Source organism: Limanda limanda, chromosome 21 (genome assembly GCF_963576545.1).
Source record: "Limanda limanda chromosome 21, fLimLim1.1, whole genome shotgun sequence".
Classification (NCBI taxonomy): Eukaryota; Metazoa; Chordata; class Actinopteri; order Pleuronectiformes; family Pleuronectidae; genus Limanda; species Limanda limanda.
The window spans coordinates 8,809,525-8,837,009 of record NC_083656.1 but is presented as its reverse complement, the minus strand read 5'-3'; the positions used below and the strand labels follow the sequence as shown (position 1 = coordinate 8,837,009).

General features: G+C 42.7%; 1 protein-coding gene across 1 annotated transcript; it reads right to left on the bottom strand.

The window, feature by feature from the left end:
- Positions 1–1,403: 1,403 nt before the first annotated feature.
- On the bottom strand, positions 1,404–18,152 carry polr3a (polymerase (RNA) III (DNA directed) polypeptide A). The gene is made up of 31 exons (XM_061094627.1): positions 17,986–18,152; positions 17,314–17,449; positions 16,610–16,747; positions 15,885–16,056; positions 15,544–15,698; positions 15,162–15,401; positions 14,554–14,716; positions 14,158–14,294; positions 13,965–14,068; positions 13,729–13,870; positions 13,404–13,544; positions 13,193–13,262; positions 12,888–13,015; positions 12,650–12,788; positions 12,199–12,363; positions 11,833–12,005; positions 11,290–11,401; positions 10,683–10,801; positions 10,361–10,498; positions 9,468–9,638; positions 7,928–8,041; positions 6,199–6,285; positions 6,027–6,109; positions 5,758–5,928; positions 5,500–5,593; positions 5,242–5,334; positions 4,003–4,167; positions 3,122–3,286; positions 2,509–2,640; positions 2,296–2,428; positions 1,404–2,206 (listed from the first exon to the last, which is right to left on the bottom strand). The coding sequence occupies exons 1-31, from the start codon at positions 18,027–18,029 to the stop codon at positions 2,058–2,060; spliced, it is 4,173 nt and encodes a 1,390-aa protein (XP_060950610.1). The 5' UTR covers positions 18,030–18,152; the 3' UTR covers positions 1,404–2,057.
- Positions 18,153–27,485: the final 9,333 nt, after the last annotated feature.

Here is a 27,485-nt window from a genome sequence, read left to right as displayed (position 1 = left end):
TGCATTTTTTAAGTGTATGATTGCGGCGTTGTTATAGTCAGTGGAGCAGCAGCAGTTTAAACTCTCTCTCCGCCGATGCGGCGGGCCAGCTGGATGTCCGGCTCCCATCCTCTCCCACCTCTGTGCCGGCCCCACCGGAGGCTGAAGGACCCCCCCCCCGCGCCAAGGCTGCCTCGCGCCGTGCAGCGATCGTTTCGGCGTCGAGTCTATTTTTTTTTTGCGCTTGACGCGAGCGTATCGCTCCAGGAAACACACTGAAAAATGATTTGAAACGATATTGATGACATTTTATATGATATAAATGATAAAGTATGCATCCCATAGTTTGTATTCCCCTTCTGTTGTCCTGGAGTTTTAATTTTACCAATTTTACCGATCACATTATTAAATGCCCCCCTCTGCCCATCCACTACAGACACACAAGCAGTCATAAAGATAAAAAGAGAGGGGGGGGGCGGAGAATACGTAATTTACCCTCGACACCCGACATTGAACGGAGCAAACAGCGGAGAAGTTCTTGAAGATGGATGACATTAAATTGGGACGCTGTTACAGTTAATGTTGGAGCAACAAGTGACCATATGCTTTTATACTTCTGGATCAACGGGTGATATTATTAGCGCTGCCCGGCGCTTCAGCGTCCGGTGTGAACCCGGCGTGCCTCGCTGGTCTCCTGCAGAGCCATGACAGCAGAGCTCTGGGAGCGCAGGTCGGTCTTCTCTCACCAGGCGCTGGAAGGGCAGCTTGCGGATCAGCAGCTCCGTAGATTTCTGGTAGCGACGGAAGTCTCTCAGAGCTTCGGTCCCGGCCCCGAGCCGGTAGCGGTGAGGCTTCTTCACGCCGCCGGGGGAAGGTGCGCTCTTACGGCAGCCCTGGTCTCCAGCTGCTTCCTGGGGGTTTTGCCGCCGGTGGATTTACGAGAGAGTGAATAAACTCGAGAAGTACAGTCATGTAATCCACTGATTTCAACAATGTAACTGTATTCTGAATACCATCTATTTAATTTGTAACTGTAACGGAATACAGTTACTCATAATTTGTATTCTAAATACGTAACGCCGTTACATGTATTCCGTTACTCCCCAACACTGCCCATGGACAGCTGCTCCAAATTGTGCCAATATTGAGTTCTTGAGGTGAAAAACAAGACAAGGCATGTGAGGTCCCAGTGACCCAGCATTTGGTGAGGCAAGTGAACCCTTGTAGCACATTTAAAAGAGGTTCCCTCACGCCTGCCCAAGAATGGGACCCGCATTTTAAAAGCATTTAGCCTTTGACTACAGCTGTTGCTGGCACGGAGGCATGAAAAAAAAAGTCCTAAGACTTGATGCCACAAAAAACTGTTCTGGTCTTTGACTTCAGTCACTGTATGAACAGAAGAATACAAAATAATCACCCATGACTTTCTTGGTCATTAATTTATTACATTATATACATTATAATATGAATAAGCTTCCGACAGACAAGTTCACCTTTTGGTTCCTCTTATATGAAAACAAACTTAAGAGGATTCCTGACGTGGGTTGGCAGAGTGAATAAAGTTTTTTTTTTTAACCAACCAAGGCTACAGTGCTGACAGGGTTGAAATCAAAGTGCCACATCCGGTCTGCTTTGTGAGAGAGAGAGAATCGGTCTCCAGTCTGCTGCCAATAAAACTGAGTTATGCAAATACGCATAAAACTCAGCCTACAACGCAGTGTTCAATGCCTTGAAAGTCTGTTCAATGCTTTGACATTGAGATCAGGTAATATCTTTATAACAGAGAAGACAGTTTAAACGAGTAAAAAAAGCAGAAAGCAGTGAGGACAAAGCATTTTAAGAGTTCTGAATTTCTCCTTTGACCAGATTTAAACTGAAACAATCTGTGGCACCAACAAAAACATCACGCAAAAAGGAAGAAGACACAACCCTATTTTCTGTAGATTCCTCAGAAAGAAAATTGTCTGACACTTTGGCAGGCACTTCTGAATTCGGTGGAGATAATCTTATAATAATCCGTCTACAGGCTCTGGGAAAAAAAAAAGAACACTTCCAATATCGCTGGCGTTTCCTCGATGCTATGTGATGAGAGGTACATGAAAGTCTGCACTGTCAAACAGGAGAGGCCTTTTAGCTGGAGACGGATTTTTGTCGGCTTTGTGCAGGAGTTTAAACAATCCGGTTCCAATGTTCATCGGGATGCCCATGATGATGCACTCGGACACACCTGAAACAGGAGGACAGGAAGTGTTGAGACCTAATTCAGACGCAGAGTATATTGGTCAATCTCATTAGAAAGAGGAAGCAGGAGTTTACCACAAACGGAGTCCTTTTGTCCGTAGTAGGCGGCGTCAAAGAGATGATCGGCCGTTTTCTCGAAGGAGGCCAACATGAGCACACTCTCCTTCATTTTGGCTAAACCGAACCTGGTGATTCCCAGAATCTCCCCCTTTATGGAGAGAAGATAGTGTCAGGTAAAGCACTACACTAAATATATGCACACATACACACACAGACACAAACACATACCTTATAGGACATGAGATCAGCGAGGAGCATGACGTGACGCCGGTCAATGCTCATTCCATGGTTTGTCATCGTGTACTGAATCTCATTGATGATTGTGGATCTCGCAGCTTCAATACCCAAGGTCTTCTCAACCTAGAAAAAAAAAAAGCTTGTATGAGACACAAACAAAGAGCACCGACCTGAAACGCCACAGTCAATGAATAAAAAGGCAACCATTCAACTTGTTATTATTCATAATGCAAACTGAGTCACCAGCGTGCATCAAAGAAAATTCAAGAGTGGCTGTATTTGAACATGCAGGTTTCACTTTGGAGTAATACAGATCAAATAAAAAAATTAAATTCACAGACATGATCCAAATACAGCAGCGACAACTGACTAATTTCTTACAGACGTCGTCGTTAAATTTCAAGCGTAATAATAAGTGGAAAAGTTTTGGATCAGCGGAGGGACAAATTGGACAATGGAAGACCTGATTCTAGGTAACCATGAGACAACAGTGACATAAGTAGAGATCAAACTGGCTCCTGCTTGAACCAAACCATGTTCCACACATGCAGGGACCTAATCCAAGCCACAGCACCACTGGCGTTAGGAGTCCTTGGACTGATACCTCGTATGTATTGTTTGAAGTGGTCCTGCTGCCCTTCACACCATGCGTTGCCATGACAGCTCTCAGGTTGTCCCCCTCGACCAGCAGCTTGTACTTGTTCTTGCCGCTCTGCTCGTCGATGTGGATGACGGCTCGGCTGACCTCTGGTATTCCTTGAACCACGACCTTCCAAGTGAGACCAGAGAACAGTGTCAACAGAAGATAGAGATGAGGGCTGATGAAGATGGAGATAAAACTACCGCTTTTATCTTCAACAGTTACATCGCGTCGGCATCAGCACTTTGCTCGGAGGGAGAGCAGTGAAGGCTTTTATTTTTCTGTTCAGGTGAAAACATTTGATCCCAGTCTGTGTGCTACAAGATTGCAGGGAAATAAACTGAGTTAACATGGTCGCACCAGGAGGTGTATTTCCTCTTTGACAGCAAATATGGTGTAAAACTTCTCCTTCTATGTTGGTGGGGGATGAGGCTGTAACAGCAGCTGAGAGCAACAGAGCTGTTAGTGCTGTGTGAGGGTTGAGCCACTTTCCCAAGGCAGTAATGTTTTTGATTTGTCCCTTTTGAAGAACCTTGCTACAGCTGTTTTGAAAGGTGCTTTATGAACAAAGTAACTACCATTAGTATGACATAAAGCTCAGAGTTTGGAGCACTTAGTAGCGAGACACATTGTCCAACCATCAGTTAGAAATCCAGACGCTTTAGAATAAGAACAAAACTGAGACTGACTAAAAGCCCCTTTGAATTATTATATAGGTGTAAAATAGGCAATGCAGGACATAAAAAATGTAAGATATATGATCCGATGTCAGTCGTCTATATGATCCATTTAATTGTGCGTTTGGCCAAAATATTGGTTTAGTATTCCACGTTCCAGACTCTCACCTTAGGAAGATCGTCCTTTAGTGTCTGCAGCACGTAGTACATGGAGCTTTTGCTGTTCTCTCGTGGGGACACACACACCACCGCCTCGCCGTGCACAGCGATGTCTCCTGGTTTCACCCGCAGCTTCGACATGCAGATAGAGTAACGCACCGTTTCTGCATTTACCTGAAAAGATCACAGGAAATCAGAGGCAAAGCTTCCATTGTTATTCGCAGCCCGGTATCTAGCGCAGACTTCAGGGATTCTGCAGTGGCAGGTTATTTCAACTCCGAAACCCAGGAGGAGGGAAAATAATCAAGTCAAAGTCCAAATGTGTTTTGTGTCTCAACAGGAAATGTTTTTTAATCCCACGGTTGAGTGAGACTTTTTTCAGTTAAAGGATAGATCATTTCCAAGAATTTTTCTCAGTTGCCTTAAAGGAAAAGTTTGTCGTTTTAGACAAAGTGGATTTGCTTATTAGAAAATTAGCTGCTTTGCTTTCTCGCCCAGAAAATAAATAAACACACACACAACACAATGTTCTCTTTGGTTTTTGTAAAGATCAAACACAACATATGATTTTTTATTTAAAAGGAGATTTTAAACCTTAGAATAGAGCCAGGCCAGGAGTTCCCCTGTTTCTGTTAAGTGTCAAGCTAAGCTAACCAGCAGCTTCATATTCACAGTGATGTGCCTTTGCCCAAACATCAAAATGTTCCATTAAATCATCAATAAGTGACCTGAGTGAGAGCGAGTACAACAAGACCAAAGTAGGAAACACGTCTCTTGAGTTTTGGCCTCAGTATATCTTGTTTGACTTTTCTTTAATCAGGCTAAAGAGATTATCTGCGACCTGATACTTTACAGTAACATGAGATGAGTCATAAAGTCAGACCAAGTACGTATGGTACTCCAGAGTGATTACGTTAACAAGAAACATAACGTGCTAGTCCCAGTTATAAGAGTAAGATATTGTTGTTTAATAGGATTACTGCAGTTTTTATAACTTATTTTCTTAGTTCTGGCCATTGTTCCTATTTATAATTATAACATGGTACTCACAAGGTTCATTCCCAAAAAGCCACAAATGTCAAGCAATTCTTTGGTAAATAAGATGCTAACAAGATTATTTCAAAATGATGATGAAAACCACAAACTAAGACTCAAACTTTAACAAACCAGAATAAATAAAACAGATGAATGAGTCTAGGTGAGAATAGAACACATTGTGTTAGTAAAAGAGAAATTCAGAGAGTTTACCTCCAGTCGCAGCAGCCTTATTCTCTCCAGGGACAATTTAACCAGGATGAAGCAGTCATCAGGTAGAAAAACCTCTTCGATGTACTCAGAGATCTGGAGAAGATAATGAGACACTGCGGCTTTATGACAGGCCTGAGCCTCAATTCGTGCAAAATCTCACAAAAAGTCTCATTTGAAACCACTGGCAACCTCGAGTGCTTCCATTTCAAGGCACTGATTTATTGACTTCTACAACACATAGGATGCAGGTGTGAATACCTCTCCCAGGAGAGTCTTCTCAATCCTCCCCTTCACCAGCCGGCCAAAGTCAGCGTCGTCTTCCACATCCAAATGAGCCGTGATTATAGGAGTGCTGAGAGGAGATGAAAAGAGATCCAGTCGCTTATTCAAAACAAATCAGGGACCCATTCATTTACAATTCACCACAATTACTGTGGCGGCTGTTTACTCCCATCAGCCGGGCATGTTCGATTTACATGGAATCAGGAAAACAATAGTTATAGTTATATAGCACACCTGATGTTCTTGGAGGCATTGATGATCTCTTTGATACGAGGCACCCCCAGAGTGATGTTCATGGACGCCACACCAGCAAAGTGGAAGGTTTTCAGGGTCATCTGAGTACCCGGCTCTCCGATGCTCTGGGCACACAGGGCGCCGACGGCTGAGCCCGGCTCCATCTGAGCTCTGAGCGAGGAAACACACGATAAGAAACAGTCGCTGAGGGACGTCCTGCAAGACATTCTGGGCTCGTCACATGTCAATTTCTTTCTTTTAAAAAGTACCTCATGTATTTGTCTCTGCAAGTTTCAAGGAACTTCTCCAGCTGAGTCGGGGTGATGCGGTCCAGCTGATACAGAACCTTTGGCTGCGAGACAAAGCAGAGACAGATGGTTCAGTTTCAGATATAGTTGTGCTTCAGATAAGATCCATGGCACATTAATCGCTGGTGTCTACCTCGCTGGTGCCGTTGTCGTTGATGCCGTACTTGTCTCGGGTCTTCTTGATCCTTTCTGAGATGCTCTTGGTAAATTTCTTTATCTCCTACAGTTGAGGGGACAGAATCATTCTCAGAGGTCTCGTCCAAAGGCTCTTTAAAGAGATTTCAGAACAAAACACTGTGACCTGACCAAGCTGTTGGCTGCTTGACCACGATGCACTGTCATGCTTTTGTTAGAAAACCACAGTAAAGCAGGCGAGATGTGGACAATGCGACCTCACATAAAACCCATCGATGTCAGAGAGTGAATCTCAGCACACTGACGAAGACATTTGTTATTAAAGACCCAACAACGGGATTATTAAATTCTTGCTGACACACCATTCTCAATTTGGTTAAAGCACAACCCAGCATGCTCAGTCACTCTACCTCCAGGTTGTTCCCTGAGCCTGTGTCAGTTAACGCCTTCGCAACAAGGGGAGGGAAGGTTCACATGTGTTACTAGCAGCACATCAATTAACTGCTTATATAATGACTGTATTTGTGCTCGAATAATTACATGCAAGACAACTGTCTTCTTAATTACTTTTTCCTCAATGACAAAAAAATGATGAGAAAAACACTGAGTCAAAGGATGTCATTTAAATTGTGTTTTCTTGTAGAATATGAAGTAGCAGTGTAGCACGACCAAGATTTTCAACACGAGAAAATAGAAAAAGAAAGATGTTTTTCAAAAAAGTTCATTACTTAATAATAGAACATTAAGAGAAAATCTAGCATCTCCTCTTGAATTATACACTTTTCTTATCTGTTGGCAATCTTGTTCAAAGCTTGGGAATATAATGGTTCCAATTAAACTTGAACTGTACAAAAAATCCCAAAGAACTACTAAAACCAACAAGGAACTGATTCCCTTGCAAGTACGGCCTATGTAGCCACAGCTACAGCTTATTTCTCTGTGGTATGGAGCTGCACCGTCGTCCAGGAACTATGGAAAATACCTGCATGAGCCACCCCAGTGCAGTAGGTGACCTGTGCTCCCTTTATTGTGAACAGGCGCAGAGTCAATCCCGATGTAAATACTCACTAATGCACCAAATCTATAGAACTGCAACAAAATTGTCCCAGTCAAATGTAATACTCACTCCGGTTGAAAGACACTGTCGAATAATTGCAGTGTCCTACTGAGGGAGAGAAATGTCCAAAAATGTGGCTAAAAAATATACTTTTATATGCCTTAAAGAACTATAATTGTGAGTCGTTAATTAAGACGTACGTATTAAATCGGCCTATAGAAGGCATAAATAACTTTGTGGGTATTTAGTTATTACTGGGACTTGCTGACAACAAAAAATCAAACACACAATCTCAGGCTTATCCTTGAAAACTCCATTTTGCTTAAAATTGATGGTTTATTTTGCTTTGTGCTCAAGAGCTGTGTTGTTGCAGAGGTGATGTCTCTGGAATTTGGATTGTAAGATTCTTTTCTGTATTTAAGAGGGATCTCTCAAAAACATTCACTTTTACACACAAAAGGTCTGTCTTTGAACATTTTCAGCTTGGAAATTGAGTATAAATGATTTTGAAGCTGTCAGAAGTATGCTATGCGGCATTATATGACATTTTCAAACCTGCACTTCCACAATGGAAACAAAGTGAACAATATTTAGAAGCTGCCTTTTTTTTCATAAATCAAATAAAGATCAAATGCGACTCATTAGTGGCACTGTGCTGTGATGAGTTTACCTCTAGGAAGCTGTCTCTGCAGCACAGGAAGTCAGCCCTCTTCATGACGACGTCTGCGGTGAGGACCAGCTCGTTTTGACTGAGCGCCGGCTCATCTGGGCACGGGTAGACCGCCTGGGGGGACACAGACGAGATCAAAAGGTGATAATGGGAAACCTAACAAAGCAGAAGCACTCAGTCATGGGTCAACAGTTCCTGATGGATGAACGTCACAGCATCGGGAATGATGGGAACTACTAACTGGAACAGAAAAACGTTTTTCTTAAATCGTATCAATTTTGTGGGGGCCGGTGCTTTTCCTGTCTGACGGAGGACAGAGAGACCAGAAGTATTATATTGATTATAATGTTTTTTTTTCTCTTGTTTTACTTGAACCAATCTATTTATTATCCTTGAATGCAGCCGGCTACGCACTTTACATTGCTATTATGACCGGCCAAAGAAATAATGACCATGCAGCAGAGGGTTCTCCTGCAGAGCTCCACATTACCGGGATCAATCTTCAATTAGCACACTAGGTAAACATAGGTGACACTTCACACTGAGGGCAGGCGACTAAAAACCATTTAATGAGAAGAAATCACAGAAACAGCCGGAGTGGTGATGCAATCTTAGTCACTGTTGTCATATTCTTACAGTTGTGACCATAACAGAACTAAGAAGAATGTACAAAAAAGGTGTTTTGAGAGGGAGGAAAGAACCATGCTGAGGTAATGTTCAAGCTACACATTGCCAAACCAAATTATCCTGCATTTTAGATAATGTGACTATCATCTTCCCTTTTAGTATAAAAATATGCAGCACATCTCTGCTACTTTTAGCCCGGCGCAGATGTTATTATCCGCAAACAACGCCCACGCTGTTGAAATAGCAAATGTACCGGCGCCCATCAAAGCGACTGTCTGGTGTGCTCCGTCTATAATGAGGTGTGATCAGAGGCTGGCACGATGTTGGCACGATGCTAAGTTGATGCTATGTTGAGGCAGTGGGAAGCGACTGCACAACTAATCAACAATAACCTGCTCTGAAGTCATCGTCACAGTTATTTTAGAAATAGTCATATACAACGCACACAAACACTAATGCTAATAGTTCCTTCCCTTCTTCCATCATAACCACCAGCTGGAAGGATTGATTTCTTAAGCCAATGAGTGTCTAGCCACTTATCAAGACTCCTTGTTTTTTTTACAGATAAGACAACAGACTAAACAAAAGCAAACCAAACACTAAGTAGTGAGTAGTGCACTTTCAATGTCCATGAAAGTTGAGATATGGGAAAGCAACCAAAACAAAAACGTAATGAAGTGAAATGTGATCGCAGTCAGAAGAGGGGTCGTGTAAAGGTCGTGTAAGAGCCATATTGAGATTCTAGTGTTATGGTTTCGCTATGTGTAAGTGTGTGTGAAAGGAGGAGTTGTTCGGTGTGTAAGTGTGTGTGAAAGGAGGAGGTGTGTGTGTGTGTGTGTGTCAATGTTACTCAGGATGAATAAGAGAACTTGGAGACAATAAAGGGTCATTAATGCTTTTCTTTTTTACTCACCCGGATGTTGTCCAGGACCCTCTTGAACTCCAGCGGCTCATCCTTTCCCTCCATGGCAGCGGGGTCCAGACCGTCCCCCCCATAAATAAACTGGATGACGTCGCCGGTGGAGCTGCGCACTGTCAGGTCGTACTGCGAGCACAAATCCTCCAGGGACTTCACCAGTCGCCTCTGTTCAAACACACCAAGGAACACAAACAAATAAGAGAGAAATTATCAGAAATCTCTCTCGATGTGAAAGTACATCCATGATGAAACTCTGACTCACTCCTAAATGTGCCAGTGTTCACACGTGTACATATTTACATTCATAAATAACCATTAAGTGCTAAAATGATTAAATCTGAATCTAATTTCGATAATCTAATTAAGTAATTTATACTTTCAGATCACAGGATTTGCTGCTTTTCAGTGTTATATGATTAAGAATTGAAAGACTGAGAGTTGGGGACTGTTGATTGGTGTATTGTATTGATATAGGGAGATTTTGTGATGTTGATTTTGTGATGTTAAGGAGGTATTTTTTGATCGAACACAGACTGGACTTGGGAAAAAAAGAAACATTTTCATTTTATGTAGGTGATGATAGAATATTTGAAACTGGATCAATGGCCCAATAGCTCAATTAAAAAACAAAATATCATTAGTTAGCGAGGCAGAGTAGTTTCTATCTTAAAACAATTTATTACTTAAACTAGAAGAGCTCATTCCTCAGCAAAGGCCAAGCAGTCTCCTTAAATTCAATCATGTATGTTGCATGCTTACTTCCAGTTTCGTGGAAATCGGTTCAGTAGTTTTTGTAAACAAACAGACAGGGGTGCATAACGTAGATACACACCCACTTTGATTGAGACATGTTACATCATTAGGCCGAAAGCAGTGAAGAATTTTACCTGCATGTATCCGGTCTCTGCAGTTTTCACAGCAGTGTCCACCAGACCCTCTCGACCAGCCATGGTATGGAAAAAGAACTCTGTGGGTGTCAGGCCGGAGTAGAAGCTGTCGGCCACAAAGCCTTTAGCAGCAGGCAGCTGTAAAGAAAATTATTACAATGCAATTTCTCATTTCAATATTGTTGTTCCATTGATTGAGTTTTTCCCATTTGCAAGGGCTCAACCACCTCGTTGTGTATCACAATAAACCAAACCAGCATGAATACATCCTTTCAGAGGCATCAGCATACATATCAGATATTATTAATAATCAGGATTTTACCTTCGAGTGCTTTTCAAAGTGAGGCAGGGAGCGATTCTCAAAACCGTCAGGTACTCGAGAGCCACTTATGGCCTGCTGTCCCACACAGGCAATCATCTGGGAGATATTAATAAAGGACCCTGTACAAGCAGGAAACAGAAGGTAAGACGCAACAATAATGAAAATACATGAAAGAGAAACATTTCCACGAGCAGAGACTAGTTTGTTTTTCAGATACAGATTAGTGCTGCACAAGGATGAAAGTAATACCCTGCTGATGTCATGGGTAATCACACCTTTGAATGTAACTCAGTAGTTTGGTATCTAGCAGCCACATAGGAGTCTGTACAAGAGACTCTTGAATGAAAATAAGCTTCTATTATCGATTGAGACTCTGAGAACCTCTGGAAGATTCAGCCTAAACAAATCTATTTTTTAAACCAGCATGAACTTTATCAAGTGGTATTGGTAAGAGTCTTTCAATTGGGTTTTGCAGGTTGAAAGCTCCCAGCAGGATATGATTGGATTCTTTGAAGTTCATTCATTGCTTTTGCTTTTACAAAAAAAAAATATACAGAATCCAATTAGGATTGTATTCCTAATCAAGTGTCATTTGGTGCTAGCTTACCTTTGGAGCCACAAAGAGCCATGACCAGAGGACTGTTGCTCTTGTCCAGCTCCCTGAGGCAGGCACTTCCAGCTCGGTCTCTGATGACTGACAGCTCTCTCAGAATGAGAGCCTGTTGCCAAAAACACATATAATAAATTACTCCTTGTTGCTGACACAAACAGACGAGAAACCCGCCTTTGGAAACGGCTTTGTTTCTGCAAATGTTTCAACCTAGAACGACTGAGGGGTGCATGTTTATTGGTTTATTAGTTTTAACTTTTTTTGTATTAACGTCAGAAATGAACAGATGAAAGAAGAAAAACACAAGAGACTCATCCATTAAATATTTCTATCAAATCCATCTAATAATCACTGGATGATTGATCGAGAAAAATTGAAAAATTAAATGCATTGGGTTTTTGATAAGGATTCCTATAGTTTGTGTATTAATGAGTTGTGAAAAAGATATGCACAGATGGTTGGTGTTGTGTGAACTTGGCACTGAGGTTCAAGCAGACATGTGTAAAATTACACCACCATAAAAAATATATGCAGTCCCACCTCCAGGGTCTCCTCTGCTGAACAGCCCGGCTGCTGCTGCAACTTGCCCGTCTTCAGAGCTTCAATGTATTCATCACACTTCTTGTAACCATCGTCTAGCAGGTCCTGCTTGGCCTGCAGCAGACCCTGGCCAGGTGTCACATCACCAATTCCAATAGAAAAGCCTCGGTTGGCTGAAAGAAGGAAGTTAGATAGCCATAACTAAATGGACATTCAATATATCTGTATTAACTTATGAGCAAGGATTTAAAATTACAACTCTACTGATCGATGATACATTTATAGGTATATTTTTCTGCAGAGATTGACAGACGTGGGACAGATTATTAGAGCAAATGTTGTAAAAGCCCTAGAGAGAGAACCTACAGAGATAGACTGGAGCGAGTCTCGCCAGACGGGACATGGCGCTGGCAGCCTCCTCCTGTCCCCAGTCTCGCAGCAGGATGTAGAAGATGTTTTTCTTGGAGCCCGATCCCAAGGTCCCCTTGTCCAAAGTGCCACACATCAGCTCACTGTTGTGGATCACCACGACTGGGAGGATGATAAGGGAATGTTTTTGATGGCATGCGATCACATAATAGCAACACAACCAGGACGAACAAGAATTACCGCCTCCGTGTTGTTAGTCTCTCAAAACCAGTCGAGTTGCAATTTAAACTCACACAGCACAGCGTGTTATTACTATTGATGTTTTGAATGAGCATTTACTGTGTTTCTGCAGCTTTAATCTGGTTTCTTCTATATGAAAAAAAGGGCAGCTATCTATAAGATCACAAGACAATAACATTAGGCTTCACGGATTTTCAGAGACACTCACACGAGTCGTTGGTACAGAGATCCTCTCCCTTGCCACAGTACTGTTTGCCCTTGGTCCGCAGGTTGGCCCTCACTGGACATTCCTTATTCGGCTTCAGAATGAGGCTGAAGATCTGCTTGCCTGTCCACAGAGCCATGGGCTGATGGACACATGCACAGTGTAAGTGGCAGATCAAATGTGTAAAGTTATGCAAGGGGGGGGTTGCTTATGAAGGGGCTTGCCAGAAGGGGGTATATACCTTCATTATGGCCGGGTGGGGGAGAGTGATTTTGACTTTTTCATCTTTTCCCACCAGGATCGATGCCACTATCTGACAGGTCTTGGATCTGTCGAAGAAAGTGTCCTTCAGGGTCAAGAGGTACGCCCCTAGAGGAAGAAAGGAGCATTAAACATATTGATGATGAATAGAGGCCTTTCTCCACATTAAACGTAATACATGCTTATCCAGGTAAATGTACAGGATATGCTTTAATAACAGTTTTACATTTCATCAATGAAACACACCAGTCCCCTCACATCATACAAAAGAGTTATGACACTGACCTGTCAGAAAGTCCTGAATAGCAGCGATCAGAGGTTCACCGTTTCTTGGAGTAACAAGATTAGCTTTTGTCTGGAATAAAAGAAAAAGTATTAGCGTCAAGCTCCAGTCCGTATCTCCGGATCAATGCACTTCCCAAAGGAGGCTTTTCATTGCACTGACAGGTGCAATCATGCCGTATGAGTCATGTCGGTGTGTAGTGATGATGTTTACCCCCATCAGGACCAGGGCCTCAGCTTTGGCCTCTTCAGTCTGAGGTAGATGTAGGTTCATCTCATCACCGTCAAAGTCGGCGTTGTAGGGGGTGCACACGCACTCGTTGAACCTGAACGTCCTGTGAGGTTTGACTGTGGCCTGTGATGTGGGAAGAGCAACAAATCTATTATGTCCACCTTTCCTGTTCAAGAGATAAGAACTGTGACTTTAGATCTCAAAGAAAATTCAATTTGCAAACTGTTTGGACAAATTTATAAATACATCACAAATCTTTTTCTCTATTCTACTTTTGTTTATGCAGTAGGTCAAAACCTAAACTTACAATATGGGCCATGATACTGAGCTTGTGCAAAGATGGTTGTCGATTGAAGAGGACGATGTCTCCATCCATTAAGTGTCTTTCTACCACATCACCGAACCTCAGCTCCTGTGCGATCTTCTCACGGTTTCCGTACTTCAAAAACCTGACAGACAGACAGGCAGGGTCCCTCTTTAGTTATGAACCACATATCAGTTAAAGCCTGGTTTAAGTTTGGCCCCGGGAGCAGCCAGGCTCACCTTTTCATCTGCGTGCTACGGTTCTGGAGGAAGTTGGCTCCGGGGTGAACATCAGGACCATTGCGAACAAGTTTTCTCAATAGCTCCAGATTGGCCTTGTTCACCTATAACATAGAACATTATTTAGATAACTATGGTCTGGCATGGAGGTCGTTGCTTCATGTATTTGTTGTAGCTATGACGCAGGGCTTACCCGCTCTGGATATGTCAGGATTTTAGCCACATGCACCGGAACTGCCACTTCATCGATCCTCAGATTTGGATCGGGAGAAATTACAGTCCTACCAGAGAAGTCCACTCTTTTCCCCGAGAGGTTTCCTCTGAATCGACCTGAGTTTTTACAGTAAATAAACCCGTCAATGTGCTGTGGTACAAAATGTGTCCACGCTAACTGCAAAATGACTAAACAAAATGTAACTTAGGCAGAGAAATCAATTAATGTCTCGACACAAAAAGGCTTTAAACATTCACACGCAAAGTTGAGATGCAAACATAAAGATACCTCTCTCTTCTTCTCTCATGCAGTATATAAGGGTGTAAGTTTGAAAACAATTTTAGTACTGGTAAAAGAATTTCATATACAATGTACCTTGCTTCCCCTTGAGTCTCTGCACAAAGCCTCTGGTCCATTTCTTAGGGGCCATGTTGAGTGGGATGCCAGAAAGCTCGCTGTTAATGTAAAGGGCACACTGCAGCTGCAGGAAATCCCAGTCCTCCATGATCATCTGAGTCTTAGCCCCCGTCATTCGATGCTGGATGATAAAAAACAGGCTGTTAATAAGGGCTGTATGCATGAAAAATAGATCTGATAACTGCATTTAAGACAAACGACTTATAGCTGTGAGGAATTTGGGATAAATTTGATCAACAGGGCACTCTTAAAACAAAAAAGTACTCTTAATTAACACGTTTTTAAAGTGTAGGCGAGAGATTTCCTCTCTGGCTCAACAGATAAAGAAATGTGTGCTGAGTAAATGTAATATATTCTATTCGGAGGCTGCTGGAATCTGAAATATTCGGATGTTTTCCTTTGCTAAAGGCTGATAATATCAGCGGCTTGTGGCCAGCTGGCTCAGCGCACCTCACTGTTTTTAAGCTAGATCCATCTTTTACAAAGTTTGCTGTCTTCGAACTAGAAGCCAGAGTCTTTCTTTTACACAGTAACATAAGCTGCCATTGCCAGCGACAGATACCAACCTTTTTGATCACGTCGTTGAGGAAGATTATCTCTGTGAGCTTCATGGTGAGATCGTCCTCGTTGGTGCCCGACTTCAGGTCACTGACCACAGAGGGTCGTATGCAGAGCGGAGGCACCAGGAGGCGGGTGAAGATGAGGTCAGCGGGTTTCCCTGATTCAGGATTCATCAGGAGCAGGGGAATGTCTTCTTGGGGAATCCTCTTGAAAAGATTTAGCACCACTAGAGGGTTCAGGTTTTCCTGGGATATGGAAAAATGCGGCAAAACGAAAAGGGTTGTGAAAAATATTGAATTTTGAAAAGCAGGCCTACTTCTTCTTGCCATACGACAGCTTGGTAACACTAAATGACACCAGCACAGTGGTAAAGAGTGGGAAGTTCACCTGCGCTCTGGTCAGCAGGGGCTCCATCACTTTGTTGTGCTCGATGGCGATATCAAAAGACTGCAGGAACTCTGACACGAACTGATCCACCACCTTCTTGGTTGTTTTATACTTCTCGTGGATGATCTTAAGCAGGCCGCACTTTTTCACTGGACCTTAAAAGTTTAAAAGAGACACAGAACTTTTAGAGGTTCTCCATTCATCACATCAGGAGGGCTGCCACAAAGAGTTAAAAGAGACAGAGAACTTTTAGAGGTTCTCCATTCATCAAATCAGGAGGGCTGCCACAAAGAGGCTGTGTCGAAGATTAGATATCAGAGCTGTAAAATGTCTTTTCTCACCATTAAAAGCAGAACAGTTCAGACAGACCGTCCTCTTGCGGCATTTATCAGAGATCTTCTTCTTCAGCCCTCGTTTCTGGAGATAGGCCAGATTAGGCCGTTTCAATAAATCGTTGAACAGCAGTTTGTCCTCTTTCGTCAACATAATGCTGGAACACGTCTTGCAAATCATCTGGATAGGTGACAAAATATGAGATTAGAAGGAAGGAAAGGAATCAATGTTGCACACAGATGATTAATATATCAAAATGTGACAGGTTCTCTTCTTGATGATAATGATCGTGATTTGATAATAAAACTGAAAATAATATATATAATAATGCAAAGAAAGGAAATTAACAATATAGGGGGAACAATCAAGTAAAACTTATAAGCTTGACATACTTTATAGTTTTATTTATAAACATATTAACTTATTTAGGAGATTGAAAACATTGAGCCTGATGACACACAGGCACACGTAAAGGTTCTGCCTCTTCTAATTTTGATACTCTGGTGACATCTAGAGGAAAATATCAATATTACACTTGCTAGTGCTACATTCAAGATAGAGGTGCCTTGATATCAGTGAGTAACAGGAGCCTAATGACTAAATTGACCTACATATAAACCATATGCCAAATTTTGAAACAAAGTTCTGGGTCCCCAAATAACAGATTTTTAACACATGTTTAAATATATGTGTAAAAGTGACTTATTAAACGTGTTGTATCAAAAACACTTGCCTGTAAGATTCCTATGGTGGCTTTGAAATAGCCCACATGAAAACATGGCAGCTCCAGGTCCAGGTATCCGTAATGTCCCAAACAATCTGCCAGATTCTTCCCACAAGTCAGACACGGTCGGTCTTTCTCACTGGTGCCCTGAAGGGAACACAGCAGACAATGGAGAAACACTTAGGGTGATTATTGATTATAACCTTACTCTTAAAAGAATGTCTCCAAAATAGTAATAAAGCTAATTTAGGAAACCATATTTCACAGAGCAGTGTCACAATGTGTGCCATGAATCAATAAATGAACCAGACAAAAAAAGATGGATACAAATTTGGAAGATTAGACAGTGATGGACTATACAAAGAATACATATTTTTGAATAAATGATTGACTTTTCTTGCAGTATTGTCACATGGGCTCACTCGGACATATTCCACTTATCTTTCCATGGGGTTGACAGGAGACGTTCAGGAAAGCGTCAGGACAAACTGACATTTGCGTTCTCACATACAGCCCCTGCTCTGGATGAACTTTAGTGCATGTCAGTTTGGTCAACCACATTGTTTTGAATGTGCAATATAGATAAAGATGACATTGACGAGTTTGTAGGTCCTCCTGAGAGAGTGAGTGTGAGTGTGTGAGAGGATGTGTAGTATTTGAGTGTGTGTTTGTGTGTGTGTGAGTGTGTGTGTGTGTGTGTGTTTGTCTCGTACCATGCGGTGGTCCAGCACTCCATAGGCCAGTGGGGTGTGTTTGGTGTCCTGGCTGTACAGGTTCTTACTGACCACCTGGATGTGAGCCTGCTGACGCATCTGCTCGGCTGATTTCATCCCAAAGCAGATGTGGCTTCTGTAAACAAACAAACAAACAAAGTAAATCACTGTTTGGGATCATATCTGAAAAATCACAACAACAGGCTGATGGCTGCTTTCTTGCAAAAATCCCAGAAAATCTGTCTGATGAAACCTTGCAGAATAGAAAAGTATTTCTGCTGTGACACATGCACACAGGTAAACTGTGATGAGAAGTTTATCAGGGTGTGATTATCAACCTTTAAAGTTGTTTAGCAGGTTATTAAAGCAGCATTATCCTCAAGAACTCTTAAATATCAACCTTTAAAGTTGTTTAGCAGGTTATTGAAGCAGCATGATCCTCCACATCTCTTCATTATCAATCTTTAAAGTTGTTTAGCAGGTTATTAAAGCAGCATGATCCTCCATTACCCTTCAATATCAATCTTTAGATATATTTTGCAGGTTATTAAAGCAGCATGATCCTCCACAACTCTTCAATATCGACCCAGTGGAAAACTTTTGCCACATTCCCCAGGATAGATTGACAGATGCTAACCAGGTAGCTAGCATGCTAACATGGATTCTACTCACATTTTCTTCGCCACATCCGTCTCTCTGAACTGTTCCTTCACCATTTTGAATTATTCCCTTGCACAAGCAGCAACACGAGAAATGACAGAGTGATTTTGTCCCGGTTAATGCGGGTTAAGCTTCGCGTGTTAGCCACACGCTGTCAGCTAGCTTCCCCATGTTGTGCTGATGCTAACAGCGGCGCGGCCTTCAGGGACCGTCGGGAAGTTAGATCTCTTAATTCATGGTGGTTACAAAATGGTAAGCATGGCCATATCATGTGGAAGCGTGGGGATGTACTTGATATTTAATTAATATGTACTATTATAGTTGAAGAAGTGAAACATGAATTTAATCCCATATAATAAAGTAAAACCAAATCGGCAGAATGTTAAAACGAGAAAAAAATACGTTCGTTAAAACTTCCGAGCTTAAACAGAGTACCTGAAGGCAACACGAGTCTTGGCACAACAACAGCTATAAAGAGAAACCACAAGGAAAACAACAGTCAGTATCAGGTGAGTGCTGACACCTAGTGGTCACATTTTAAAACTTCTCCAAAGGAATTAGGAGAAGATGAATTTCCTTCAGGCACATTGACAGATGACTGAAATAATCTAATTTAAAATATTTTAATGGAAAGGTATTTGTTAAAAAAAATTATAATAATGGACTTTATTTATGAAGCACCTTTAAAACGAGATATGCAGGTCAAAGTGCCTTACATGTTATATAGATAAAAAATAAAAACATTGTAAATACAATATTAAAACATGTTTATAAAGATAAATACACATAAAACATTTAATTAGATAAAAGAACAGATTTTAAGAAACATAAGAACATGTAAGAAAACACATTATTAATGTATTTAGCACAAAGTAACAGTAGACATGGAGAAGCAGCGTTCAGTTGCTACGCTGCACATTTGTGGAACAACCTCCTGGAGAACTGCAGGTCAGCTTCATCTTTTAAATCAATGATGAAGACTGTCCTGTTTGCCAAAGCCTTTTATCAAATCAAATAATCACTGATTTCATAACTCCCACTACAATTGCAATCTAGATGGTTTTTGTTGTGTATGGTTTAACACATAATGTTCAAATGTTTGTTTGAAAGTGTGAAGCAGCCTCCAGGTTTAATGCTCCACCACTTCCTGTTGGAGTTGATTTTATTGTGAAAAGTATTGCGAGTGTCAGTGTGTTACTCTGTATTTTCACATGAACGTGTTTCCCTGATGGACTCATATCCACCTTCATGTAATTCAGTGGTGAAGTGACTTTATTCCCAAACAAATACATCATTCAAAGACGTCACTGTTAATTTATGGGTCACAGGGGCTGCGATCTGCAGTCCGGCCACCAGATGGCAGCAGATGAATCTCCAGCAGCTGTAACTGGAGCCACAGGAGGGGGGGAGCACAGAGTAAACAACCCTGCTGCTGTACCTGTGTTGTTTGATGCATCCGCATGGAAGCACTGATGACTTCCTGATGACTTCCTGACGAGGGTTTCCTTCCTCGACGTGCTCGGCCCTGATTAAAGTGTTCTGGCGACTAAACAACCTCAAACGGTGAAAATTGCCGAGGCTGAATCAGATTTTCCATTTTCTAATTCCGCTGCCGCTCAGATGGGCCTCTAATTAAACCTCTTACACAGTGTTCAGCGGGGTCCCTGTAAACCCGTCCCCTCAGGAGGCAGAGTGTCCCCTCAGAGGCTCGGTCTCTCTAAATCTTTACATCTGGGGACGCGTGGCTGGAGGATATTAAGCTGTATCAGCCTGTGCAAATATTCTGCATGAGGAGCATGAGAAATGATCGTCTATAACACTTGAGGGACCGATACAATCACTGTTACTCTGTGGTCTCCCTTTAAAGTGGCACTTGAGCATCTCTGTGTGCACTCACAAGCAAACACACACACACACACACACACACACAAAGTGAGTCTCCCACAGGACAGGGTGTCCGGGGATTTGGTCCCTGTCCCAGTTTGTTTCTGTTTGTTCAGATTTAGGTTAAAACAAATGCTCCGAGATCAACGGTGTTAAATCTAAAGGAAAAATCCCTGTTGCTCACTTCTCGGCCAACTTGTAAACCAGCAAACTGCCCAGGTTCCATCATTCCATGTGGTGCATGGGCAAGATGACAGTGTGGGAAAAATCAGCTGATATCACTTCCCATTTCCACAAAATCTGGAGATTAATCAATGATAATAATTAATCAATCAATCAATCAATCAAATTTTAATTGTATAGCCCATATTCACAAATCACAGATCGTCTCATAGGGCTTTAACATGGTGTGACATCCTCTGTCCTTAACCCTCAGCAAGAGTAAGGAAAAACTACTAAAAACCCTTTTAACAGGTAAAAATATGTAGAAACCTCAGAGAGACACACGTGAGGATCCGTCTCCCAGGACGGACAGAAGTGCAATAGATGTCAAGTGTAGGAAAACATCATCGGGATTCAAGTTTTTAGCAGCGTCGATGAGGGTAAACATTTTTGAAGGATAACTTCAATACTCTATGTCAAGCAGTCCTGCTGCAATCATAGTCTATGGTCAGCAGCCAGCAAGATCACGATCCAGCATCAGGATGGGATCCACTATAGTCCACAGTCATTGTCCACTGCCACCAGTTAGGATCCATCATCAGCCGCCGTCTCGGTCGTGGTCCACCATCATCCGATGCCAACGCGATAAAGTATGGTATTACGATGAAAACCATGTGGCCTGATCTCAATTAATACCTGCAGGAACATCCATCTCCGCCCAGTCCTGGACCAGAGATCTGCACCTCAACCCTCCTTTTAACAACCATTCATCCGACCTTCATATCCATTACAGCAATCCGAGTAAAATCTTTATAACACGCTGTTGTGGCGTGGTCCTTGCTGGGGAATTGCCCAATCATTTACCCTATTAAGCCAGAAACTGGTGTAAAATGTCCCATCACAAGAGCAATATAACGTTTTGCTCCCTGTTTCATCAAACACAGAAAAGTGGCCGATCCTCACATTTTGGAGAAGCGGTAACAAGGGAATATTTGTTTTTCCCCCTTGATAAATGACTCGATTAATCAATTAACATAATAATTGCACCATTAAATGACTTTTTTTCAGTGCCACACACACACACACACACACACAGAAGTTTAAATACACAATAATAAACCCCTGAGAGGTGAGAGAGGGGCGCTCCTCATCCTCATCGGCGTGGGCGTCCTTTTAAAACACTTGAGTCGAGCGACCCGCTGTTTGCTCATCACGCCATTTACATGCAAAACATATTTGCAGATCAATGCGGCCGCCATCTTTGTGTAATTAACATGAGTAATTACTGTGCTTAATTTACAGAGCCACCCAAGGTTCATAATGGGGCTGCAAAACATTGACCCATGACAATTGATTGATCCCTCCCTCCTTTAAAACCATGCCCCTGCTAATGACTAAGTAATAAGCAGATAGTGTGTGTGGCCGCGGTGGCTAATACAGCTTCCACTCTACACACACAGATTGGCTGATCCCACTTTGTCCCTCTCTCCTCTTCTTCCTCCTCCTCCTCCTCCTCCTCCTCTCACCACGTTTTCTGCAATGGTGTCAGCTCCTTGCTCAGAGGCCCCACTCCCTCTTGCTCTGCGTTTGTGTGTGTGTGTGTGTGTGTGTGTGTGTGTGTGCGTGTGTGTGTGTGTGTGTGTGTGTGTGTGTGTGTGTGTGTGTGTGTGTGTGTGTGTGTGTGTGTGTGTGTGTGTGCATGCATGTTGTGCACGCTGCTCGGTAATCAGCCGCACAGACTCGCCTTTGGTGGCTGGAGACTGATTCAATATTCCACTGGGTAATTTATGCAGAACTAATTCTCTGCAGGAATGGAAGGGCTTGGAGGAAGGCAGAGAGAGAGAGAGAGAGAGAAATGTGGAGAGGAAGAAATCTGTGGTGAAATAATTATCCCCGGTGTCACTGTAGCAACGTTCTGTGAAGTTGATGTCAATAAAATATTGAGCGACACAATCCATTTCAATTTCACCTCCGAAAAAGAAAGGGAAAAAAAGATGCTGCAGAGGGTCAGGCGGCTGCAGGGAGAAGGAGCCCATGTGCATGCTGGGAGAAAAAGCGTGCACGCCAACACACAAGCACACGCTTCCATTGAGCGCGCGGCGAGGCGGCGGCTGGCGACGTGTGCTGCTTACAGACTGGCAGGGAAGCACATCATTGCCTGTAGTCATTTAACTTGTCAAAACAGCAGGGCTCGGTGTCTCCTCATATTTGGATTTAGTGGGTTTGAATTACTGGAAATAAAGCGAAAGAGGATGAGATGAAAAATCAAATGAGCGCCGGCCTCCCAGGAGAGCTATTGGGAGCAGAGTATAGATTATGGTCATTTGCAGCAGAAGGGTCGGTAATAAGAGGCCTGTGTCAGAGTGCATTTATGTGTGTGTGTGTGTGTGTGTGTGTGTGTGTGTGTGTGTGTGTGTGTGTGTGTGTGTGTGTGTGTGTGTGTGTGTGTGTGTGTGTGCTGTATGGCGGAGATTGGCTCCATAGTATTCTTCTCACAGCTCGTATTGATCAGCACAATGCACGTGGTGTCGTGAACCAGTGGATTCACAGGACGCTGGTGTTTGATAATGTGAGCGTCCTGTTTGTGGTGTTATTCATCAGACTGAATGAATTCACTGCATGATGTTACACATTCACACCAACAGGGTTCACACTCCTTTTAAAGAGTCGTTTTCCAGGAGAGTGTGTGTTTACTGTGATGTGTTGTTACTGGGATCATAGCGCATAAAACATCACATTGTTCTGTCGTCATCAGCCTGATCAATGTGATCTAATGATGCTCGATAGTGACGGGAATATTTAACAATCTTTAAAATGGGCAAATCGATTCTAAATTTTAATATTGGGATTTTTTCCCCTGAGGGATAATTTCCAATATTAAATCTTGTTATTTGATTTTATTTAATCTTATTTAAGTTATTTAATTTCTGCCTCATTTTCTTTACCCATAAACGTTTGTATGTTTATAAATGTTTGAATGTATGTTTCTTATATGCAAAACTCAATAAATATATTAGATAACAATCTTGCTATTTGATTCAGCTGTTGCAAAAGAAATATTGATAAAAAAAAAAATGCATACAAAATGTGTGATTGGGTCTATTATGGTCCGGCTCTACTGCACCATTATTTGATTAGTTCCCAGTAAGAGCTTCCTCCCTGTGTCGCTTTGTCTCTGATTGCTTGTTCCTGATCAACAGAGACTTTCCGAGATGTCAAAGTGTTTCTCGAGCTCCTGTTAAAGCAGCAAAGCATCAAATAAAAAAACGGATTCGTATTAAACGTGAAGGTTTAAGTCCCTCTTGTCTAATAACGCTGATGTTTTCCTTTTTCCATTTAAACATTTTACAGTCCATGTGTAGGATTTGTGGGGGAGAAACCTGTGCACAGGCCAGCAGTCCACGTGCTGAAGAGTAATGTTTATGTTTTCCCCTGCTCGCTCCCCCCAGACGTTTCATTATTCTGCATCTTCGTCACTCTTATTAAAGCCATATATCTCGTCCTGAGGCCGGTGCCCATCGATGCGGTGGAATACATACATGTCAAAACATTAGCTGCGTGTGTGAAACCCGCTCTCTGTCCTGCACTCGAGAGAGCCATGTGCAAAATGAATAATTGATCCCAACGAATTACAACAGCAGCATCTCCTCACCGAGGCTTTTGTCTGAGTGAGATTCCTGCTCACATTTCAAGCTGATACAGTTGGCCCTGCATAAACTAGATACCTCTCCGGACAGATTTGCATAGAAACGCCCTGCAATGTGGTGAAAAGGGAGCAATTAGGATTCATGGCGGCGCCTCCCCTCCGGATGCTCTGCTGCCATGTGAGATGGCGGCAGCTGATTGAAATGGAGGAGCATGGACTTGTTCGTGCGCCTCTGTCTGACTCCAGCCTCCGGGTTCCTCTCTCCCTCCATCAACCTTTTCATTGTCATCCACCCCTCCGAAAGCACAGCTTACCAGCGGGCTCAGGGCCGGTTGGAACTTTTGGTGAGGAGCCTGAGGGGGGGAGGAACCTCTGGTGGAGCAGGGTTAACAACACAATCAAACACGGTGTGATTAGTAGTTAACGGATGCAGCGGGTCACATTGTGCAGTTGTTTGAAACAGGTGATGGAGTCCTTGCTGCTGGTGCCTTCGCCGCTCCGAGCGTGTGGGAGGTGTTTGACACAAACGAGGCTTCCAGCTTGCAGCAGAACCGGGAACAGATGGCGCCGGAAAATGAGGCACCTCTCTGAAGCATTGAAACCCCCCCCCCCAACGACCCTCCCCACGCTCCTCTGCATGCTCGCTGCTTTTCCTTCCTGCTCTCTCTCTCTCTCTCTCCTCTGTGAATTAGCCTTTTTTTTTCATTAAAGAGCACTGAACATTGCTCATACATGTGTCGTGTTTAAAGACTCAAACTCCTGAAGTAAGGAGGGATGAGAATCTCTGTCAAGTGGGAACACGGGTCATCTGCCGGTATGAGTTTTTGTTCACCTGGATGGAGCCGGCAGATGGCAGGGTTGGGTCCGGGCCTCTCCGGGGAGGGAGAGTAGAAAGCCAAGGAAGAAGACATATTTCTTGGAGCCCTCACTAGCAGCCAATTGGGAGAGAAGGGATATTTCAACGTAGATCTTGTGGCAGAATGTTAAAGGAATTTGTCCACTTCTTGTTTATGCTGAAGCATTTTGGCGTCATGCTAAAGGAGGGAAGGTGTGGTGTGGTAGGTTACTTAATAAGGATGATAGTAAAGTAGCCAAAATAATAAATGCATTAACACCAAACACCTCAGCCAGTCAGTATTCACCAGTCAGGCTCGTGCTAAAGACAGAGAGTGGTCAAACTGTGAGTCCTTGATTCAACAGCACAACACCCCCAGCTGCTTTGTTTTCAAACAAGACTCGTGTAAAATGGTTTTGAAATATGCACATACATTAAAGCTGCATACATTATGTAAAGAGACAAAAGCTGCATCTTCATCACCTGATGATCCATGTGGGAGGCAGGGAAATTAAGGGGCATTGTTTCTGTGTTCTTTGTGAAAAGCTGCTTTATCTTAGAATTGCAGAATTATAGATTAATAACACAGAAACTGGTTATTATTCGTATGAAGCCTCCCTCTGTGTGGATTCGTTGAATTTATCGATTGGACAGTCGCGAATTTAAGCTCCGTTCTAATTGTGATGTTAAATCGTCGACCTGTATAGTTTCTGTGTAATCATATCAACTTTAAAGGTCCAATGTGTAAGGTTTAGGTGAAAGAGACCTTATTGTGGAAACTGAATATAAAATTATCCCAATGATTTTTTCACTATTGTGTTTCATCTTAATTGTGTTGTTTTCTTTCTTGTTTAGATAATTGCTGTAGAGGAAGATGTATGCTGCCTAGTGTAAATCAGGTAGGTTTTTAAAATGACCACATAGACCACACATGGGATGGTTCAGTGTGTGTGGTTATTTTGTCCCTTTGTTGTAGATTATCAGTTAAATCGACGTAATCTGTCTATTTATTGTTTATTTCTGATATCCTGTGGATGCTGTTGTGTTTTATAACTGTGTCTTAATCCCATGTATGATTGTGTTACACTCACTCAGTGTGATGGCTTTACATATATTATTATTCACACAAACTGCAGTAGCAGATTAGGCAGTCAGAGATGCATGCAGCTTATTGTATAATTGGTTGAATAATGTATGTAATGAATGAAGTGTTGCATGTTCATTTAGCTAAACAAGCAGCCATGAAGCACTTAAATGACTTATGATTATGAGAATGAAAATGTTTCCTCTTTTTTAAAATTTCCTCTCAGGGTGCTGCGGCGTCTTCGCGGAAACATTTCAAAGATTTATTGAACATGTTATTTTGGTTCCGTGAGAAATAAAACAGATAAAAAACGGTGAGGCCTGCATTGTGGCTGGCTTTGCTCGGCAGGCTGTGGCTCTGCGTTTCATTCCAGTCGTGTTCGCTCCCCCCCCGAGCTCCTGTCTCCTGCAGCAATCTGTCTGAAAAATGCATACATAACATCCTGTGAAAATAGCTTTCTGCGGGGACTCCACTAAAAAGCGGCACTGCATCAAATGTTCCTGTCATTCTCCGCTAGGCCGAGTCGATGGCAAAACATTTGCATGCCCGCACAATCTGGGCGATCAGAGCCGTGTGAAAGTGTGTGTTTGTTGAGCGTATCTGTGCGTATTAATGCATATTTCTCCTGCTTATCATCTTTATGAGAGGGAGGGGGGCATTTTCTGCAAATAGTCAGTTTACCTAAATAACAGAAAAGCCCACATTTTCATTTTATCCTTGTTGTTCTATTGAGATTCTATTGGAACACAAATTTCTGCCAAATAAATTGTCTTTATCACAATGGTGGACTGGGAAGCAACCAACTGATAAAGTACCTGATGAGTTTTTAAGTATCCTTTAGTTCCAATGTATTAAACTTCCATTCATATATACCACTTATCCCTGTAGGGCCACGGGGGGAGCTTGAGCCACTCCTGGTTGACACAGGGCAAGAGGCTACACTCTGGACAGGTGGCCAGTTCAGCGCAGGACAAATAACCATCCGCACTCAATTAAGAGAATCCAGTTAGACTGACCCCAGGGAGGAAGCCAGAGCACCTGAAGAAAACCCACGAAGACACAGGGAGAACATTCAAATTCCAAACACAAAGAGGGCCAAGCTGGGATTCAAACCTTCTTCCTCTAACCACCATGCCACCCTGTGTGTCTGCAGATAATTGAAAGCATGTGTATACCACAACACCAGCTAAATGAAAAAATATGCATTTGGGTGAACCGGCCCAGTCAGTATATCACCAGCAAGGCCTTGTTGAGTTCATCGTGTAATTGGCACAAACAGGTCTAAGGGAGACCACCAGCTCACATCGAGCCCGCACATCTTTGGCTTAATTCAGCAGAAGCTTGATAACGCACGCTCTAATTAAATCATTTTCTCTAATTCCACCGACGGAAGAAAAAAAAATTACAACAGCCCCGACCCCTTGATTCCGCACGCCATTGGCCAGAAAGACAATTAAGGCAGCGAGGAGGGTTATTTCATTACAGGCTCCTCTCCCCTGGTGGAGCACGAGTGTGGTAGATTCGATTCTCTGGCTCGTGATTACCCGGGCCCCTCGGCTATGAGATAGATGACTATGAATCAATTGTGTTCAAGGGGACTCTCGCCGGGGCGCTGTAGTAGTTAAAGACGAGAGGGAGTGTAGTGAAGAAGCAGCCCGGCCTGCTTTGGTTAAACAGACCATCAAGTAGTCTCACTGACTACATGCAGCAGCACCTTTAAATATTCATGCGTACTTAGGGGGGGAATGAAACCAGGCGCGGCGCTCAAACAAACCTCTTTGTATCTGCCACGGTTAAATGAGCAGTCGCCATGACTGGATGGGAAATGTTTAGTCTTGCTCAGTGTCACCCAATCAGGATTTAATATGAGCCCAAGACAATACTAATCACGCCAGGCTGCT

Excerpts from the sequence above, each read along its gene's own strand:
- polr3a (XM_061094627.1), bottom strand. The coding sequence starts at position 18,029 with ATGGTGAAGGAACAGTTCAGAGAGACGGATGTGGCGAAGAAAAT. Across the intron at positions 6,286-7,927 it reads GCAGAGACAGCTTCCTAGAG|GAGATAAAGAAATTTACCAA; the intron begins GTAAACTCATCA and ends CCTCAACTGTAG. Across the intron at positions 2,641-3,121 it reads CTTCAAACAATACATACGAG|GTTGAGAAGACCTTGGGTAT; the intron begins GTATCAGTCCAA and ends TTTTTTTTCTAG.